The sequence below is a fragment of the Balaenoptera physalus genome, assembly GCF_965194825.1.
Source record: "Balaenoptera physalus genome assembly, chromosome: 14".
Taxonomy (NCBI): domain Eukaryota; kingdom Metazoa; phylum Chordata; class Mammalia; order Artiodactyla; family Balaenopteridae; genus Balaenoptera; species Balaenoptera physalus.
Window position 1 is genome coordinate 51,821,366 of NC_138893.1, and position 19,403 is coordinate 51,840,768.

Below are 19,403 nucleotides of genomic sequence, written 5' to 3' on the forward strand. Positions count from 1 at the left end.
CCTAGCTTGGCACCTCAGAGATCTCAGATGTTTTAATTCACTCATTCGTTCAGTGAACAGATGTGTGCTCACCACTAGGCACTGTTCTAGATAGTGGAGCACAGTGGTGACCAAAACCACTGCCTGGCTTACAGTTGTGCGGGGAGAAACCGACAGTAAACATAATAAATAGGAGCATTGTATAGTGTATTGAAAGATGATAAATGCTACAAAAATAGAGCAGAGGAAGGCATATTGGGAGTGCTGAGGGTGGGAGTGAGAGTGGATACAGTTTTAACTAGGGTGGTCATGGTAGAAACAGAAATGACATTTGAGCCAAAACTTGAAGGAGGTGAGGCATGAATGAAAGAATGAACCAGAAAACAAACAGTAATCATGTCCTCTCTTAGATTTTTCTTCTCAAGATTTTAAATTACCAGGTCCATCAACCATTTTGAGGAGACCTGTTTTCTAGACTCGTCACTGCTACCTTCTGCTTTTCCATCTTCAGATCTTAGAATCCAGACCAAATGTCCAATTGTCATCTCCTGCCTGGTAACATTTCAGCTTCTGAAATTACTGAGCCACTGCAGGTAGGAGGGCTTGTGGGGCATGAGGTGGCGTCCCAGTTTCCTGCTTGGACCATTGCCTCTGGGAGACGTGGGGCTTTCTCTGTGGCTCTCACCTTGTCAACACTGTCTTCTTCATCTAGTTCAGCCCATGTTTATTTAGTGCCACGTGCCAGATACCACATGAATTGCTAGGAGCACCCAGATCAATGCATCATAGCCTTGGCCACAAGCAGCTCCTAAACAGCTCTCCTGCTCCTCACAGGGAAGTCACTGCATCAGCAAATTGTGATCTCGGACAAGCGTTCTAGAGCCCAGCAGGGATTCCTTCAGGCAATTCATGGCTAAATTGGGAATACAGATTGCTGGCATAGCTGTCTGCCAAGTCTTACTGGATTTCTCTTGTTCTGTATACTCCTGTTTAGCCACCCAGGTCCAGCTGCCTGGTTCCCTTTGAAGTTTGTATTTATTTCCTTTGCTATTATGATTTTTTCCCCTTCATCCCAAATATAGGACTTTCTTGAGCTTTAGAGCTATTTGCCAAAAATCAGTTCAGAGAATGACCAAATTGACACATTATTGATTCACCAAAAATTCGTTTCCGCTAGTTGCTGATACAGTTTAGAGCCACTTGTGTTTCACTGAAGTCATCTAGTGTACAATATATTTTTAGAGGAAATGATAATTTCTTGGGAATATAATATGTCAAGTGTCATATACATCATGAATTCAAGAATTAGTTAATGTTAGTGAAGTGGGTTTATCTCTTCCAAACACATTTTCAATCTAGTCTACTGACTTTGTGACTTCTTTTAGTTAATGAATTTGCTTTTTGGAGTGGAAGAGAAAGGGTGGAGTTAAAAGCTGAGCACAGGAGAGGGCAGACAACAGAAGCAAGAAGAACTACAATCCTGCACCCTGTGGAACAAAAACCACATTAACAGAAAGATAGACAAGATGAAAAGGCAGAGGGCTATGTACCAGATGAAGGCACAAGATAAAACCCCAGAAAAACAACTAAATGAAATGGAGATAGGCACTCTTCCAGAAAAAGAATTCAGAATAATGATAGTGAAGATGATCCAGGACCTCGGAAAAAGAATGGAGGCAAAGATCGAGAAGATGCAAGAAATGTTTCTCAAAGACCTAGAAGAATTAAGGAACAAACAAACAGAGATGAACCATACAGTAACTGAAATGAAAACTACACTAGAAGGAATCAATAGCAGAATAACTGAGGCAGAAGAACGGTTAAGTGACCTGGAAGACAGAATGGTGGAATTCACTGCTGTGGAACAAAATAAAAAAAAAAGAATGAAAAGAAATGAAGATAGCCTAAGAGACCTCTGGGACAACATTAAATGCAACAACATTCGCATTATAGGGGTCCCAAAGGAGAAGAGAGAGAGAAAGGACCAGAGGAAATACTTGAACAGATTATAGTTGAAAACTTCCCTAACATAGGAAAGGAAATAGCCGCACAAGTCCAGGAAGCGCAGAGAGTCCCATACAGGATAAACCCAAGGAGAAACACGCCAAGACACATAGTAATCAAATTGGCAAAAATTAAAGACAAAGAAAAATTATTAAAAGCAGCAAGGGAAAAATGACAAATAACATACACGGGAACTCCCATAAGGTTAACAGCTGATTTCTCAGCAGAAACTCTACAAGCCAGGAGGGAGTGGCATGATATACTTAAAGTGATGAAAGAGAAGAACCTACAACCAAGATTACTCTACCCAGCAAGGATCTCATTCAGATTCGACGGAGAAATCAAAAGCTTTACAGACAAGCAAAAGCTAAGAGAATTCAGCACCACCAAACCAGCTCTACAACAAATGCTAAAGGAACTTCTTTAAGTGGGAAACACAAGAAAAGAAAAGGACCTACAAAAACAATCCCAAAACAATTAAGAAAATGGTCATAGGAACATACATATCGATAATTACCTTAAACGTGAATGGATTAAATGCTCCAACCAAAAGACACAGACTTGCTGAATGGATACAAAAACACGACTCATATATATGCTGTCTACAGGAGACCCACTTCAGACCTAGGGACACATACAGACTGAAAGTGAGGGCATGGAAAAAGATATTCCATGCAAATGGAAATCAAAAGAAAGCTGGAGTAGCAATACTCATATCAGATAAAATAGACTTTAAAATAAAGAATGTTACGAGAGACAAGGAAGGACACTACATAATGACCAGGGGATCAATCCAAGAAGAAGATATAACAATTATAAATATATATGCACCCAACATAGGAGCACTTCAATACATAAGGCAACTGCCAGCAGGTATAAAAGAGGAAATCAACAGTAACACAGTAATAGTGGGGGACTTTAACACCTCACTTGCACCAATGGACAGATCATCCAAAATGAAAATAAATAAGGAAACAGAAGCTTTAAATGACACAATAGACCAGATAGATTTAATTGATATTTATAGGACATTCCATCCAAAAACAGCAGACTACACTTTCTTCTCAAGTGCGCATGGAACATTCTCCAAGATAGATCACATCCTGGGTCACAAATGAAGCCTCAGTAAATTTAAGAAAATTGAAATCATATCAAGCATCTTTTCTGACCACATGCTATGAGATTAGAAATGAATTACAGGGGAAAAAACATAAAAAACACAAACACATGGAGGCTAAACAATACGTTACTAAATAACCAAGAGATTACTGAAGAAATCAAAGAGGAAATCAAAAAACACCTAGAGACAAATGACAATGAAAACATGATGATCCAAAACCTATGGGATGCAGCAAAAGCAGTTCTAAGAGGGAAGTTTATAGCTATACAAGCCTACCTCAAGAAACAAGAAAAATCTCAAATAAACAATCTAACCTTACAACTAAAGGAACTAGAGAAAGAAGAACAAACAAAACCGAAAGTTAGCAGAAGGAAAGAAATCATAAAGATCAGAGCAGAAATAAATGAAATAGAAACAAAGAAAACAATCGCAAAGATCAATAAAACTAAAAGCTGGTTCTTTCAGAAGATAAACAAAGTTGATAAACCATTACCCAGACTCATCAAGAAAAAGAGGGAGAGGACTCAAATCAATAAAATTAGAAATGAAAGAGGAGAAGTTAAAACAGACACCGCAGAAATGCAAAGCATCCTAAGAGACTACTACAAGCAACTCTATGCCAATAAAATGGACAACCTGGAAGAAATGGACAAATTCTTAGAAAGGTATAACCTTCCAAGACTGAACCAGGAAGAAATAGATAATATGAACAGACCAATCACAAGTAATGAAATTGAAACTGTGATTAAAAATCTTCCAACAAACAAAAGTCCAGGACCAGATGGCTTCACAGGTGAATTCTATCAAACATTTAGAGAAGAGCTAACACCCATCCTTCTCAAACTCTTCCAAAAAATTGCAGAGGAAGGAACACTCCCAAACTCATTCTACGAGGCCACCGTCACCCTGATACCAAAACCAGACAAAGATACTCCAAAAAAAGAAAATTACAGACCAATATCACTGATGAATATAGATGCAAAAATCCTCACCAAAATACTAGCAAACGGAGTCCAACAACACATTAAAAGAATCATACACCATGACCAAGTGGGATTTATCCCAGGGATGCAAGGATTCTTCAGTATATGCAAATCAATGAATGTGATACACCATATTAACAAATTGAAGAAGAAAAACCATATGATCATCTCAATAGATGCAGAAAAAGCTTTTGACAAAATTCAACACCCATTTATGATAAAAACTCTCCAGAAAGTGGGCATAGAGGGAACCTACCTCAACATAATAAAGGCCATATACGACAAACCCACAGCAAACGTCATTCTCAATGGTGAAAAACTGAAAGCATTTCCTCTAAGATCAGGAACAAGACAAGGATGTCCATTCCCGCCACTATTATTCAACATAGTTTTGGAAGTCCTAGCCACAGCAGTCAGAGAAGAAAAAGAAATAAAAGGAATACAGATTGGAAAAGAAGTAAAACTGTCACTGTTTGCAGATGACATGATACTATACATAGAGAATCCTAAAGATGCCACCAGAAAACTACTAGAGCTAATCAATGAATTTGGTAAAGTTGCAGGATACAAAATTAATGCACAAAAATCTCTTGCATTCCTATACAGTAATGATGAAAAATCTGAAAGAGAAATAAGGGAAACACTCCCATTTACCATTGCAACAAAAAGAATAAAATACCTAGGAATAAACCTACCTAAGGAGACAAAAGACCTGTATGCAGAAAACTGTAAGACACTGATGAAAGAAATTAAGATGATACCAACAGATGGAGAGATATACCATGTTCTTGGATTGGAAGAATCAATATTGTGAAAATGACTGTACTACCCAAAGCAATCTAGAGATTCAGTGCAATCCCTATCAAATTACCAATGGCATTTTTTACAGAACTAGAACAAAAAATCTTAAAATTTGTATGGAGACACAAAAGACCCTGAATAGCCAAAGCAGTCTTGAGGGAAAAAAACGGAGCTGGAGGAATCAGACTCCTTGACTTCTGACTATACTACAAAGCTACAGTAATCAAGAGAATATGGTACTGGCACAAAAACAGAAATATAGATCAATGGAACAGGATAGAAAGCCCAGAGATAAACCCACGCACCTATGGTCTACTAGTCTATGACAAAGGAGGCAAGGATATACAATGGAGAAAAGACAGCCTCTTCAGTAAGTGATGCTGGGAAAACTGGACAGGTACATGTAAAAGAATGAAATTAGGACACTCCCTAACACCACACACAAAAATAAACTCAAAATGGATTAGAGACCTAATTGTAAGACTGGACACTATAAAACTCTTAGAGGAGAACATAGGAAGAACACTCTTTGACATAAATCACAGTAAGATCTTTTTTGATCCACCTCCTAGTGTAATGGAAATAAAAACAAAAATAAACAAATGGGACCTAATGAAACTTCAAAGCTTTTGCACAGCAAAGGAAACCATAAACAAGACGAAAAGACAACCCTCAGAATGGGAGAAAATATTTGCAAATGAATCATTGGACAGAGGATTAATCTCCAAAATATATAAACAGCTCATGCAGCTCAAAATTAAAAAAACAAACAACCCAATCCCAAAATGGGCAGAAGGCCTAAATAGACATTTCTCCAAAGAAGACGTACAGGTGGCCAAGAGGCACATGAAAAGCTGCTCAACGTCACTCATTATTAGAGAAATGCAAATCAAAACTACAATGAGGTATCACCTCACACCAATTTGAATGGGCATCATCAGAAAATCTACAAACAGCAAATGCTGGAGAGGGTGTGGAGAAAAGGGAACCCTGTTGCACTGTTGGTGGGAATATAAATTGATACAGCCACTGTGGAGAACAGTATGGCGGTTCCTTAAAGAACTAAAAATAGAATTACCATATGACCCAGCAATCCCACTACTGGGCATATAACCAGAGAAAACCATAATTGAAAAAGACACATGGGGCTTCCCTGGTGGCGCAGTGTTTGAGAATCTGCCTGTTAATGCAGGGGACATGGGTTCGAGCCTGGTCTGGGAAGATCCCACATGCCGTGGAGCAGCTAGACCCGTGAGCCACAACTACTGAGCCTGTGCGTCTGGACCCTGTGCCCCGCAACAAGAGAGGCCACGATAGTGAGAACCCGCGCACCGCGATGAAGAGTGGCCCCCGCTTGCCACAACTAGAGAAAGCCCTTGCACAGAAACGATGACCCAACACAGCCAAAAATAAATAAACAAATGTGGGGTTTAAAAAAAAAAAAAGACACATGCACCCCAATTTTCATTGCAGCACTATTTACAATAGCCAGGCCATGGAAACAACCTAAATGACCGTCAACGGACGAATGGATAAAGAAGTTGTGGTACATATATACAATGGAATATTACTCAGACATAAAAAGGAACGAAATTGTGTCATTTGTAGAGATGTGGATGCATCTAGAGACTGTCATACAGAGTGAAGTAAGTCAGAAAGAGAAAAACATATATCGTGTATTAATGCATATATGTGGAACCCAGAGAATGGTACAGATGAACCGGTTTGCAAAACAGAAATTGAGACACAGAAGCAGAGAAAAAAACGTATGGACACCAAGCGGGAAAAGCGGTGGGGGGGTGGTGGTGGTGGTGGGATGAATTGGGAGATTGGGATTGATATGTATACACTGATGTGTATAAAATGGATGACTAATAAGAAAAAAGAATAAATTAATTAAAACAAAAATCCCCCCCCCCCAAAAAACAACAAAAAAAAGCTGAGCACAGGAAATAAAAAATCTATTCTTGGGAATGTCTTTACTGATATCCACATGCACCTGTCACATATCCATGATAACTTAAAACCCTGCTTTAAGGGAGACCTTGCTCGTTTGTATAGGAAGTATCAACATTCGTATACAAAGTGCTGAGGTATTTGAAATGTGAAATAATGAATAAAGTTGATATTCAGCTTAGCTGATGACAAATCCATAAAAAATAAATGTACATTTGGGTTACATCACCTTGGTTGAGATTTGCATGAGGAATCCAGGTAGATCACAATGTGAAGCTCAAACCTTTAAAGTAATGGGAAGCAACAGGTACACACTACTATATTTAAAATAGATAACCAACAAGGACCTACTGTAAAAAAAAAAAAAAAAAAAATATATATATATATATATATATGTATGTATAGTTTTTAAAATAAAAAAAAAAATAAAGTAATGGGAAGGGACCAGTGCTCAGGGGGGACCACTTTGAAGAACCACATCTGATGCATACCGACCTTTTCCATCCCAGTCCTCTGCCTTTGCTTCTCTCTGCAGTGGATGCCGTGCTCAGTTCCTCATTTCCCTGAACGTCAACTTGGCTTCTGTTTCACGTTTCAGACGATGTTCTTTCAGAGATGTTCAGATCTCTGAATATAAATAGAGCAGTGGGGAATAATAGTGATAATTGGTATCATTGCTTTGTTCCTAGCTTAAAGGGGACTTCTGCTCGTGAATCAGTGTTCATCATGAAGCTGACTTACTCATCATGGCTGGATCTTTTTTTTTTTCTTTTTAGTTATTTTTAGGAAGTCTCCATTGCTTCTGTTTTTAACCAAGCATTTATATCAGAAATAGCTATACTTTTTTCTCCTGTTATGATGATCATTTGGGTGATCATTTTCTCTATCTAGCAGCATGACAAATTTTATATTTCTTTTCTCTTTTTTTTAAAACAGGAGAAAATCAAAGTTTAATAACACATATACATGGGAGAGGTCCAGGAAAACTGACTCACTCCTATATTTGTTAATAATCATGCATTCATGGGATGACTAACTTGACCAAGGGAGTATTTTTAAATGCACTATTGGATTCATACTGTTCATTAATATTTAGGAAATTAGTATCAATATTCATGAAAGAGGTCTCTTTTTTTTCTATCTTTGTTTTCCCTTTGTCATCTTTTAGCATTGGTGTTAACGTTAGTTTTTTTAAAAAAGATTTTGGAAGTTTTTCTTCTTTATCTAGGAAGATTTTTTTTTTAAACTTTTTTACTGTGGGAAATTTCAAATATATACAAAAGTAGTTAAAACTGTAATGAACAAACCCCCATGGATCCATCAGCTAGCTTCAACAATGATCTGTATTTGGTCAGTCTTGTATATTCCCCCACCCTCCCTGCCAAAACTGAATTATTTTATAGCAAATTACAGACATCAAATATATTTTTTAAATTATTAAAAAAATTTCCAAATAATACATGAATACATTCTCCTTATTATTATTATTTTTTATAAATTTATTTTATTTATTTATTATCTTTGGTTGTGTTGGGTCTTCGTTGCTGCATGCGAGCTTTCTCTAGTTACGGCGAGCGGGGGCTACTCTTCGTTGCAGTGCGCGGGCTTCTCGTTGCAGTGGTTTCTCTTGTTGTGGAGCACAGGCTCTAGGTGCGTGGGCTTCAGTAGTTGTGGTGCGCGGGCTCTAGAGTGCAGGCTCTGTAGTTGTGGCGCATGGGCTTAGTTGCTCCGCGGCATGTGGCATCTTCCCGGATCAGGGCTCGAACCCGTGTCCCCTGCATTGGCAGGCGGATTCTTAACCACTGGGCCACCAGGGAAGCCCCATTCTCCTTATTTTTCAAAAAACAACTTGTAGATTAAGCCAAAGTCCCTTTGACCACTATTCCCACATCCTAGGCCCCTCCCCAGAGGTTGCTGCTGTTATTATATTGGTGTGTGTCCTTCCTTTTCGATAGACTTTCTTATGTGATCTTTCTCTTTCTTTCTCCTTTAGACATATTAAGCAACACGTAATTAATGACATTTCTCTACTGAAAGAGTTATGCTAAAACCTAATTAGAAGTGTGAAGGGACAAAAGCAAAGATGTTTAGGCAGAACAACAGAAGTAGGGCCTAGTGACTAGATGTAGAGTGAGAAGGCCTGGATTTATGCCCAGCTCTGCCGCTCACCAGCTGCGAATCCCTTGGCGAACCACTTCTCTGAATCAATTTCCTCATGTATAAATTGGGGATCTAGAACTTACTTTACAGGGCTGTGTGAGGGTCAAACAAGAATGTGTGTGAAGGTATTTTGTAAACAGTAAAACGTAGGACTTTTATTATTGCCCAGGTGAGGCCATTTTAAGATGAGAGGGGAAGCAGTCGCATAGCACAGGGAGATCAGCTCGGTGCTTTGTGACCACCTAGAGGGGTGGGATAGGGAGGGTGGGAGGGAGGGAGACGCAAGAGGGAAAAGATATGGGAACATATGTACATGTATAACTGATTCACTTTGTTATAAAGCAGAAACTAACACACCATTGTAAAGCAATTATACTCCAATAAAGATGTTAAAAAAAAAAAAGAGGAGAGGAAGCTTCAGGAGAGGAGAGTAGTATTTGCATATCACCTTTGTTCTCTGAGAACGTTTCTAAGGATTAATAAGCCTTTGTTATAGCGATGAGAAAGGACATTACAGACTGGTGTTGATAGCAAGCTCGGAACATTATTTTACCGGCTTCTGTTGGAGGGTAATTTTGATCTTGGGATGGGTGCAAAGGGATGGGTTTGCCTTGCAGGGCACACTCTAATGTGCCCGAGGTATGTCCTAGGGCCTAGGTATGTCCTCTACCTCTGTGTTCAGAGGGACACTCCTTTGGGGGTCAGACTTCCAGACTTCCTGGGTGAAGACCTGACCTTTCTGCTGAGTAGCTGGTAACTTTGAGCAAGGCGCTTCACTTCTTACTTAGCCTTAGTTTCCTCATTTGTAAATATGGGCAAATAATACTTTTTCATTTAGTTATGACATTTTATAGACATAACACATTTAAGGAAGTGCTCATCACTACCATATTTTCCCTAATATTATCTGACCTCACCATTAAATAACCAGTGACCCTGCTTCTTGTCTTTCAGGTAGGAGGTGTGCAGTGTTTGGGGGGAACAGGTGCACTTCGAATTGGAGCTGAGTTCTTAGCGCGATGGTACAATGGAACAAACAACAAGGACACGCCTGTCTATGTATCCTCACCAACCTGGGGTGAGTCCTGTAGCTGTAGCGAGAGCAGAAACAGAGAAGCCAGAGGAATTCTCATATACTATGAGACAGCTGTGTTGATGGGGTCCTATGGAGGCACATAGCCCAGACTCTGGGGAGTGCGTGTGTTTTGGGAGGGCTGGTGGTAGCAGAGGAAGCCTTCCTGGAAGAAGTGGTTTCCATGTTTAGACTTGAAGGATGAGGATAGGTCGGGGCTGGCAGGGAAGGAATTATCCTCATGAGTCTCACTGCTTACACTGAAAATGTAACCCAGCCCTGGATCAACTAACATGAGAATGGCTTGAGTAGTGGATTATGGCAGGACATGGGTAACCTGATGCTTATATTCAGATTGGGACTACTTTATCCCAAGACTCTTGGTGAACTTGTGTTTTAGTGTATATTGAGCCTTCCCAGAGGAGGGAGGTCCCACTATATTAGGATGTAAGTCAGCATGACTAGACTGGTCAAACTTGTTCTTGGTCACAGTCATTCTTCTCAATCTTAACCCCTCACCTCCATGTCACCCAGTGGATGTTGAGCCTGTGAGGGCCCTGGAAGCTGTCTTGAGCCCTTTCTGTTCATGCCTCCTTGTGTTTGTAAAACATTTAACGTTTTACCCCTTTGCTTGCAGAGAATCATAATGGTGTCTTTATTGCCGCTGGATTTAAAGAAATTCGGTCTTATCACTATTGGGATGCAGCGAAGAGAGGACTAGACCTTCAGGGTTTTCTGAATGATCTTGAGGTGGGTTATTAGAAGAAAAAGTAGACAGAATGCTATGGCATCAAGAAGAGCAGGGAAAAGTCTTTGGATCAGTTGATAAGTGAGAGAGTCTGAGACACCCTACTCAAGCCAGATGGTGGTTTCTGAAATGGCACGTAAGGAGGGAGTACCTGCCCTGTGTGGCCCTGACTCTGCCCGCCATGTCCCTGCTGGTGTCAGAACTTACATAGCTTCCTTCTCCCCAGAAAGCTCCCGAGTTCTCCATCTTTGTCCTCCACGCCTGTGCACACAACCCGACTGGGACTGACCCAACTCCGGAGCAGTGGAAGCAGATTGCCTCTGTCATGAAGGTAACTGTCTTTTCAGAGCATCTCTTAAAATAGTGTGTATTAATGTTTGATGTATTCAACAGCAGTACCTATTTACGGAAGAATTTGGAAAAATGGAGAAAAGCCCAAAGAAAAAAATAAATACTAACTATAAATTCTATTACCCAAAGAAAGCCACTGTTAACATTTTGATATACAGAATGTCAGGTTCTTTTCTTTTTTAATTTTTTTTTTAGTGTAGTTATACATGACATGCATGGATATGTCACATTACAGATTGACTAAATCAGTTGATGGCCATTTCGTGCCCAGGTTTCTTACTCTTGTGAACAATATATGTAATAAACCTCCTTTTTATTATTTCTTTGGGATAACTTTCTACACTGGAATTTCTAGCTCAAGGTGTATATATTCTTCATTAACGTGTTTAAAGAATACTTCTTGATAAACTATTATGTACCAGGTGCCATAGGGAGACAATAGTGAACAAAGCAGAGGTGGTCCCGCCCTCAGAGCATACAGCCTGTTTGGGGAGACAGCCACGTACTGTGAGACAGCTGTGTTGATGGGGTCCTATGGAGGCACATAGCCCCGACTCTGGGGAGTGCGTGCATTTTGGGAGGGCTGGTGGTAGCAGAGGAAGCCTTCCTGGAAGAAGTGGTTTCCGTGTTTAGACTTGAAGGATGAGGATGGGTCGGGGCTGGCGGGGAAGGAATGTTTCCTGCAGAGGGAAGAGCACCATCAAAAGCCCAAGGCAGAGTTCATGGTCCGTATGAGGAAGTAAAAGTAATTCTTGGTATGGGCTGGAGTTCCAGGGAAGGGGGCGAGTGAGTGATGAGGCTAGAGAAGTACATGGGGGCCAGGTCCTATGCTGAAGCCTCGGACTTTATTCTGAGGGCAGTGGGGAGCCCCTGGAAATCTTTGATGTCATGGAGTGACATGATCAGATGTGCCCTGTTGGCAAAGCAGCATCGTGACACTCTAGGACAATATACTTAAAAAAATAAGGTTTACCGAAGTTGTTAGATTTGTTAGTTGGTATTTAGGTGAACAGAGAAACAGATGTAAAGTGGAGTTGGATGCAGAGAGGAAAGAGGTAGGAGAAACGGACAGGGTGAGACATTCCTTCCAGGCACCAGTTGGGGAAGGAAGGCCGGTGTCTGAGGTTGGTTCCAGGAGGATTTTCTGCCCTGACTCACTTTGCTTCCTCGCAGCGCCGGTTTCTGTTCCCCTTCTTTGACTCAGCCTATCAGGGCTTCGCATCTGGCAACCTGGAGAAAGACGCCTGGGCCGTTCGCTATTTTGTGTCTGAAGGGTTCGAGCTCTTCTGTGCCCAGTCCTTCTCCAAGAACTTCGGGCTCTACAGTGAGTGCTCTCCTGTGTTACAGCCCAGCTGCCCCAGCCTCGCCGCCCCCAAAGCCCCAAGGCTGATTCTCCTCCTTCTTTTTAGATGAGCGAGTGGGGAATCTGACCGTGGTTGCGAAAGAACCTGATAGCATCCTCCGGGTCCTTTCCCAGATGGAGAAGATCGTGCGAATTACGTGGTCCAATCCCCCTGCTCAGGGAGCACGAATCGTGGCCCATACCCTCTCTGACCCTGAGCTTTTTAATGAATGGTAAGGGGCTCAACGCTGGATGGGCGAAGCGTGGGGGTGCAGAACAGCGATTGTCCCATTACATTTAACTGTCTCTTCCTTTTATGTTGGCAGAGGCAGGACAAAAATACTTGAACCTCTTTTGAGAGTCAGTTATTATTTCTGTAAAATAGGGCTGGCACTTACACACGTGTGTAACACAGCACTGGGAACATAGGAAGGAGGCCCTCAGTGAATGGGAGTTTCCCCCACTCTCCCACCACCCAGGCTTCCTCCCCTTAAAGTTGGGAAATACAGGGAGGAATTTCTGATAGAATAGAATATCTAACTTCAAGTTAGTGCAACAATTTTGGGGCTCTTCATTCTTATCTAATTTATATATAGTTTGTCTTATTTTGAAACAGTAATTTTTTTGTAGTAGCTAAATCTGCAACCTCTACTTAATTACACCTGATAAAATATATTATCCTGTCTCAAGCAGCACCTAGCTGAAGAAAATATATTATCCTGTCTCAAGCAGCACCTAGCTGAAGTCTGAGTTAAAACATAAGTGGTATTACAGCCAGTATACCTAAGACTAGCCATAAACTCCATCAGTAAATAAAGTCCTTTCCTTCTGCCTAGTAAGTCTATCTCTCTGGTCTCCTTATCCACCCATCCAGGCATCCACATACCATAATAGGCAGGTTGTGATCATGTTTTCAGCTTACAGATTAAATTACATTTAAAAAATTTTTATGTTTTCGTGTACCATCTCTCCTGTCTGGATTGGTATTCATATTGATGTCCACTCAGGACAGGTAATGTGAAGACAATGGCTGACCGCATTCTGACCATGAGATCTGAGCTCAGGGCACGATTAGAAGCCCTCAAGACCCCTGGAACCTGGAACCACATCACGGAGCAGATTGGAATGTTCAGTTTCACCGGGTTGAACCGTAAGTGGCCCCACCACCTCGAATGCTCACTGTTGGACACAGCACTCCTCACAGTCAGTGTTCTTGGGCTTGGCTCCCTTAGCTGTTGCCTGTTTGGTCAGCTATTACTTTGGACCAGAACAAGTTAGATTTTCTCAGTGTGTCCCACCCCTTGGGTCTCAGAAGAGCATTGTTGTAGTCTATCCTCCAGAACATAACTCAGATATTTTCATTTTTATGGGCTTGGGAAGTGGCTCAGAGCGAGCTGGGAAGTAACAGGATTTGTACCTTGGAGGCTTGATTTATGAAACATCTTTTATAAATGCTTAGGCACCTTTTGGCTTTTCCTTAATCTTAAGTATAAATATTACATATGATTATCAAAGGACTTAATTTCTTAACAGGTCTTTCGTAGTCTCCAAGCATTGCCTAGGTTACAACATTCTCTTTTCACTTCATAAATAAGAATTTAGATCGGTAGTTGGAATTAAAAGTCAGTTGAAAGTCTAGCAGGCAGCCATGCACGATCTTGGTTAGCCGTCAGTAGGGTGTATCAGCGATTGGCCATCCCGTCTGATGATAGAGGACTCATTCATTTAATAAGTAATTCCTGAGCACCTCAAGCCAAGCCACTGGTTGCGTGGTGCAGATATGACCTCTGTGTGCAGCTTGTGTCCGAGTGGCTCAGGGGACAGATGTGTGCCTTTGGGTAGTCAGTAGAACCTCAGAGGTACTGGGAGGTACTATAAACCAGGGCCATCGGAGTGCCTGTTTGAAATGGGCTCAGAAAAAGCCAAAAGAAAGGTGGTAAAGATTGTATATTGCAGACTCACTGAAACACTTTGGGGTAAAATGAGGCTAACCAAGAAAGTAAGCAGATAGCTCAGTTAGCCTGTGGTGTCCTCACAGTTCTGGAATGGGGAATTAGTTCACTTAATTAAGGAAAATCATCCTTATACAATTTTTAAGATATTAAGTGTAATGGAAATGGTGTTTAGTAGTAATATTCTTTTCTTTTTTTCCTAGCCACATTTCTTTTTTTTTTTTTAATAAATTTATTTATTTATTCATTTATTTAATTTTTGGCTGCATTGGGTCTTCCCTGCTGCACGTGGGTTTTCTCTAGTTGCTGAGAGCAGGGGCTACTCTTTGTTGCGGTGCACGGGCTTCTCGTTGCGGTGGCTTCTCTTATTGCAGAGTACGGGCTCTAGGCACGTGGGTTTCAGCAGGTGTGGCCCACAGGCTGTAGAGCGCAGCCTCAGTTGTTGTGGCACACGGGCTTAGCTGCTCTGTGGCATGTGGGATCTTCCCGGACCAGGGCTCGAACCCATGTCCCCTGCATTGGCAGGTGGATTCTTAACTACTGCGCCACCAGGGAAGCCCTCTTTTTTTTTTTAATTTATTTTTTTATGCAGCAGGTTCTTATTAGTTATCTATTTTATACATATTAGTGTATACATGTCAATCCTAATCTACCAATTCATCCCACCACCACCACCCCGCCGCTTTCCCCCCTTGGTGTCCATACGTTTGTTCTCTACATTTGTGTCTCTATTTCTGCCTTGCAAACTGGTTCATCTGTACCATTTTTCTAGATTCCACATATATGTGTTAATATACAATATTTGTTTTTCTCTTTCTGACTTACTTCACTCTGTATGATAGTCTCTAGGTCCACCCACATCTCTACAAATGACCCAATTTCATTCCTTTTTATGGCTGAGTAATATTCCATTGTATATATGTACCACATCTTTATCCATTTGTCTGTCGATGGGCATTTAGGTTGCTTCCGACCTGGCTATTGTAAAGAGTGCTGCAATGAACACTGGGGTGCATGTGAGTAGTAATATTCTAAAAGCTCACAAGGTGGGGATGTCTTCCCATGAAGTATCCATATTGTCCCACTCTCCAGAGTAGGAAATTAGTTTTATTATGAATTGAAAAATGGTGAGAATAGACCTGGATTTATAACATAAAGTTATATTTTTAGCACTTGGCATCATTTACCCTTTTTAAAAACAGGGTTTGTTTTTTTTCCTCCCAGCATTTTATTAGGAAAGATTTTAAACATACAGAAAGTTTAGAGGAATTGAACCCCATGTGCCTGCCACCTAGTTTCTACAATTCTCATGTTGCGGTACTTCCTTTTCTACATATTATCTATCAGAACAGGGGCTTTCATCCTGAAATATTTTTAAAATTGGCTATGCGTATATTGGCCTTTTTCTAGGGAAAGAGTCCCTAACTTTTACTAGCTTCTCAACTGTGATACTCCCTTTCCCCATAAAAGTAAAGAAGTTTCATTTCTATTTTAAAAAACGGGGCGGGAGCCCTGTAACCGCAACATCTACCTGTGGGGCATAGGCTTTACAAGGTGCTGTGCCCGTGGCTCTGTTGGTGTGTGAGGTTAGGAGCTATCTCCTTGGATGGTTGTAATTCACATAGTTAAAGCTGGTCAGGGCTACTGTGAAGGTGGCTTTGTTTGGAGGGGCTCAAAGGTAGCACTGAGTACAGGGTCTAGGTTTTTCACTTCCATACAGAGGCAGTGTAGTATCCTGGCTAAGAGCTCAGAGCCGGGAGTTATACTGCCTACCTTAAAATTCCAGAGTCACAACTGACTAGCTGTGTGACCTTGGGAAGGTCATTTAACTTCCATCTGTGCCATCTGTAAAATGGGGGCGATAAGGTTATTATCAAGATTAACTGAGCTAATATAAAGTGCTTAGAACACTGCCTGGCACCTAATGTTTGCTCCTCTGATGATTATGATTTTATTACTGTCTTAGTCTGCTTGGGCTGCTATAACAAAATGCCATAGACTGGGTGGCTTAAACAACAGAAATTTATTCCTCACAGTTCTGGAGGCTAGGAAGTCTGAGATCAGGGTGCCAGCATCAACAGGTTCTGGTCGGGGTTCTCTTCCTAGCTTGCAAGTGGCTGTCTTCTTGCTGTATCCTCACATGAAGGGAGGAGGTGAGGGGGGGAGAGAGAGAGAGAGAGCTCGTGCACGAGCAAGCTCTCTGGTCTCCTCTTATAAGGTCACTACTCCCATCATGCATGCTTACCCTCATGACCTCATCTAAACCTAATTACCAGCCAAAGGCTCCACCTCCTAATACCATCGCAATGGGGCTTAGGGTTTCAAAGTATGAATTTTGGAGGGACACAAACATTCAGTCCATGACAATTATTATTATCCTGATCCCTCAAATTGATGGTGCCTTAAGGGTGCTAATTACTTAGGGAAAAAAACTCAGCTAAAATTCTCTCATGGCTTTGCAATAAAGCAAAAAAAAAGCTCTAGAGATTGTGGCAGAAGGGAAGTACAGGCAGTCCCTTCCCATTTCATACAGCAGCATTTCTGCAAACTCACGGGAAAACCCTCCTGTGTGTATGTGTGTGAATGAGAGCTGAGATGCGCCAGGCCCGAGAGGTCTCTGCAGTGTTCAGCCTGCGGGTTCACACACACGGCATTTATCCAGCAACGCTCATCTCAGGGCCTTGTCCAATGTACTGTGAAAATGAAATGTCAAAGGGAAGTTGCTCTGGGTGCTCAGGGTTAAGCAAATACAGGTGAAGGAAGAGATAAACGAAGCACTTCTTAACCAGTTTTTCATATCAATGGATTGTTCTTAAGTCAATGGGTTTGGTTGAGTGGATAGGGTGTCCCGGTGAACGTAACCTCCAAGGTTTGGTTGGGAGGTAGTCCCAGATTAACATTCCCGTCAGGAAGAACCATGTTAAACTTTCTGGGGATTAGGAAGTTAGCTCATAAGAGTAGTTTCCAGAATCTGTTGAGCGTATTTCTCACTGTGTCAGGTGGACAAAATAACTCCTACTGTTTTGCTTCTCTGTGTTAGGGGGAAGAAAGGAAATTGTCATTGTAATGGACTCTCTGGACCTCCATTACTTAAAGGATTCCTAATGCTCTGATTATGTATCTCTTTTGGTTTTCAACAGCCAAGCAGGTTGAGTATCTGGTCAATGAAAAGCACATCTATCTGCTGCCAAGTGGTCGGATCAACATGTGTGGCTTAACCACCAAAAACCTAGATTATGTGGCCAGCTCCATCCATGAAGCAGTCACCAAAATCCAGTGAAGAAACACCACCCAAACCAGCACCACCAAAGCGGTCCTCTGTCTCGTGTATTCCCTGCCTGCACAAACCTGGTTGTATACATCACAACTAGATTAGAGACTACTGAGGGACAGAAAAGGCTGCTCTGGTGAGGTGGCTTCTGTTTAAACTGGCCCCATGGGAAGAGAACATCTCTTGAAAGGAAATGGGGATCTGGGATTAGAGCCCTTTTGGAGGCCAGAGCAAATTAAGGCTTTTATTTGAGAAGAATAAAAAGGTACTTTGATGATGAAATGTAGATGTCTTGCCCCCTCGCTGGAAGCAGGAGTATTGCCCGTGTCACTCATGTGCTCCTGTGTGTTGCTTTACTCTGTACAAAGTCAAGTCCCAAAGATCAAGTTGTCTGAAGAGCCAAGTGTGATTGTGGGTGTCAGCTGTGTCATTAAAACTCGTCATCTCAATCCAGAGTGTCTGTCTCCCTGCTCTTTCTGCATGGTTGTGTCCCTGTCCCTAAGCTTGAGTTCTTTAGAGTGACCAAGGTAAGAAATATATTTATATCTCACCCACACATTTAACTGACATGAAAGTTTCACAAAACAATATTTACCCTTGCTATGTGTAATGCATTCTGATATTTTCTATTCTATTCTATTCTATTCTTTCTATTCTATTCTATTCTATTTCACTAAAGTAATAAAGTGAAAGTGCTGATTGAGGCCCATGGACTTGATTTTGTCATCCGCTAATGGGTTGTAACCCACGATTTAAAGTGAATGCTGGGAAATAGAGAATGGACTTGAGGACATGGGGAGGGGGAAGGGTAAGCTGGGACGAAGTGAGAGAGTGGCATGGACATATATACACTACCAAATGTAAAATAGATAGCTAGTGGGATGCAGCCACATAGCACAGGGAGATCAGCTCGGTGCTTTGCGACCACCTAGAGGGGTGGGATAGGGAGAGTGGGAGGGAGACGCAAGAGGGAGGGGATATGGGGATATATGTATACATATAGCTGATTCACTTTGTTATACAGCAGAAACTAACACACCATTGTAAAGCAATTATACTCCAATAAAGATGTTAGAAAAAAAAGTGAATGCTAGAGTGGGATTTACCAGCTGCCAAAGAAAAAACTAAAATGTATTCCTGCAATCTGCCTCCCTTTAGTGAACTCACCATAACACAGCCCTTTGTCAGTTTTGTCCTTCAGAGGCCAGCCATCTTCATATGTTACTTAAGAAACTGAACTTCATGGATTCATAGAAGGGTTGACATCACTCAGGGTGATTCTAGAACCCAGTCCCTCCCACTGTAGTTGGAGTACCTTAGTCTGTTGAAATGATTAGAGCCACTTAAACATAGATCACATTTTCCAGGGAGTCCAAGGGACTCTCCAAATTTTGATTTAGTAGAATTTGAGTCTTACTTAAAACAAGAGGGCTACTAATTGGTGTCTTAAAATACTGAAAAATAATTCTTGTTATGTTAACAGGATCTGCCCCTTTTTAGGATGCCTTTGAGTTATTATAAAATCCTACAGTCATTTTTTTTTTTTTTTCCAGACTGGAAGAATATATTTGCCATGCATATAATTGACAAAGGATTACTATTCAGAATTATAAAGAAATACTGTTATACAGGATTACTATCTGGGATTTTTTATTTTAATTTTT

General features: G+C 41.1%; 1 protein-coding gene across 3 annotated transcripts in view; it reads left to right on the plus strand.

Moving 5' to 3' along the window:
- GOT1 (glutamic-oxaloacetic transaminase 1) overlaps positions 1-18,186 on the plus strand; it is a 29,652-nt gene extending 11,466 nt beyond the window's left edge. The window contains exons 3-10 of one of the 3 annotated variants that reach the window (XM_082425306.1): positions 9,958-10,081; positions 10,713-10,825; positions 11,050-11,154; positions 12,348-12,498; positions 12,584-12,749; positions 13,524-13,666; positions 15,431-15,484; positions 17,509-17,639. In XM_082425306.1, coding sequence (XP_082281432.1) covers positions 9,958-10,081; positions 10,713-10,825; positions 11,050-11,154; positions 12,348-12,498; positions 12,584-12,749; positions 13,524-13,666; positions 15,431-15,484; positions 17,509-17,573 — 921 coding nt within the window. In that variant the 3' untranslated portion in view covers positions 17,574-17,639. Of the gene's footprint in view, positions 1-9,957; positions 10,082-10,712; positions 10,826-11,049; positions 11,155-12,347; positions 12,499-12,583; positions 12,750-13,523; positions 13,667-15,430; positions 15,485-17,508 lie in introns of all 3 variants that reach the window. The other 2 variants (XM_082425305.1, XM_082425307.1) reach the window with 2 other exon arrangements.
- Positions 18,187-19,403: the final 1,217 nt, after the last annotated feature.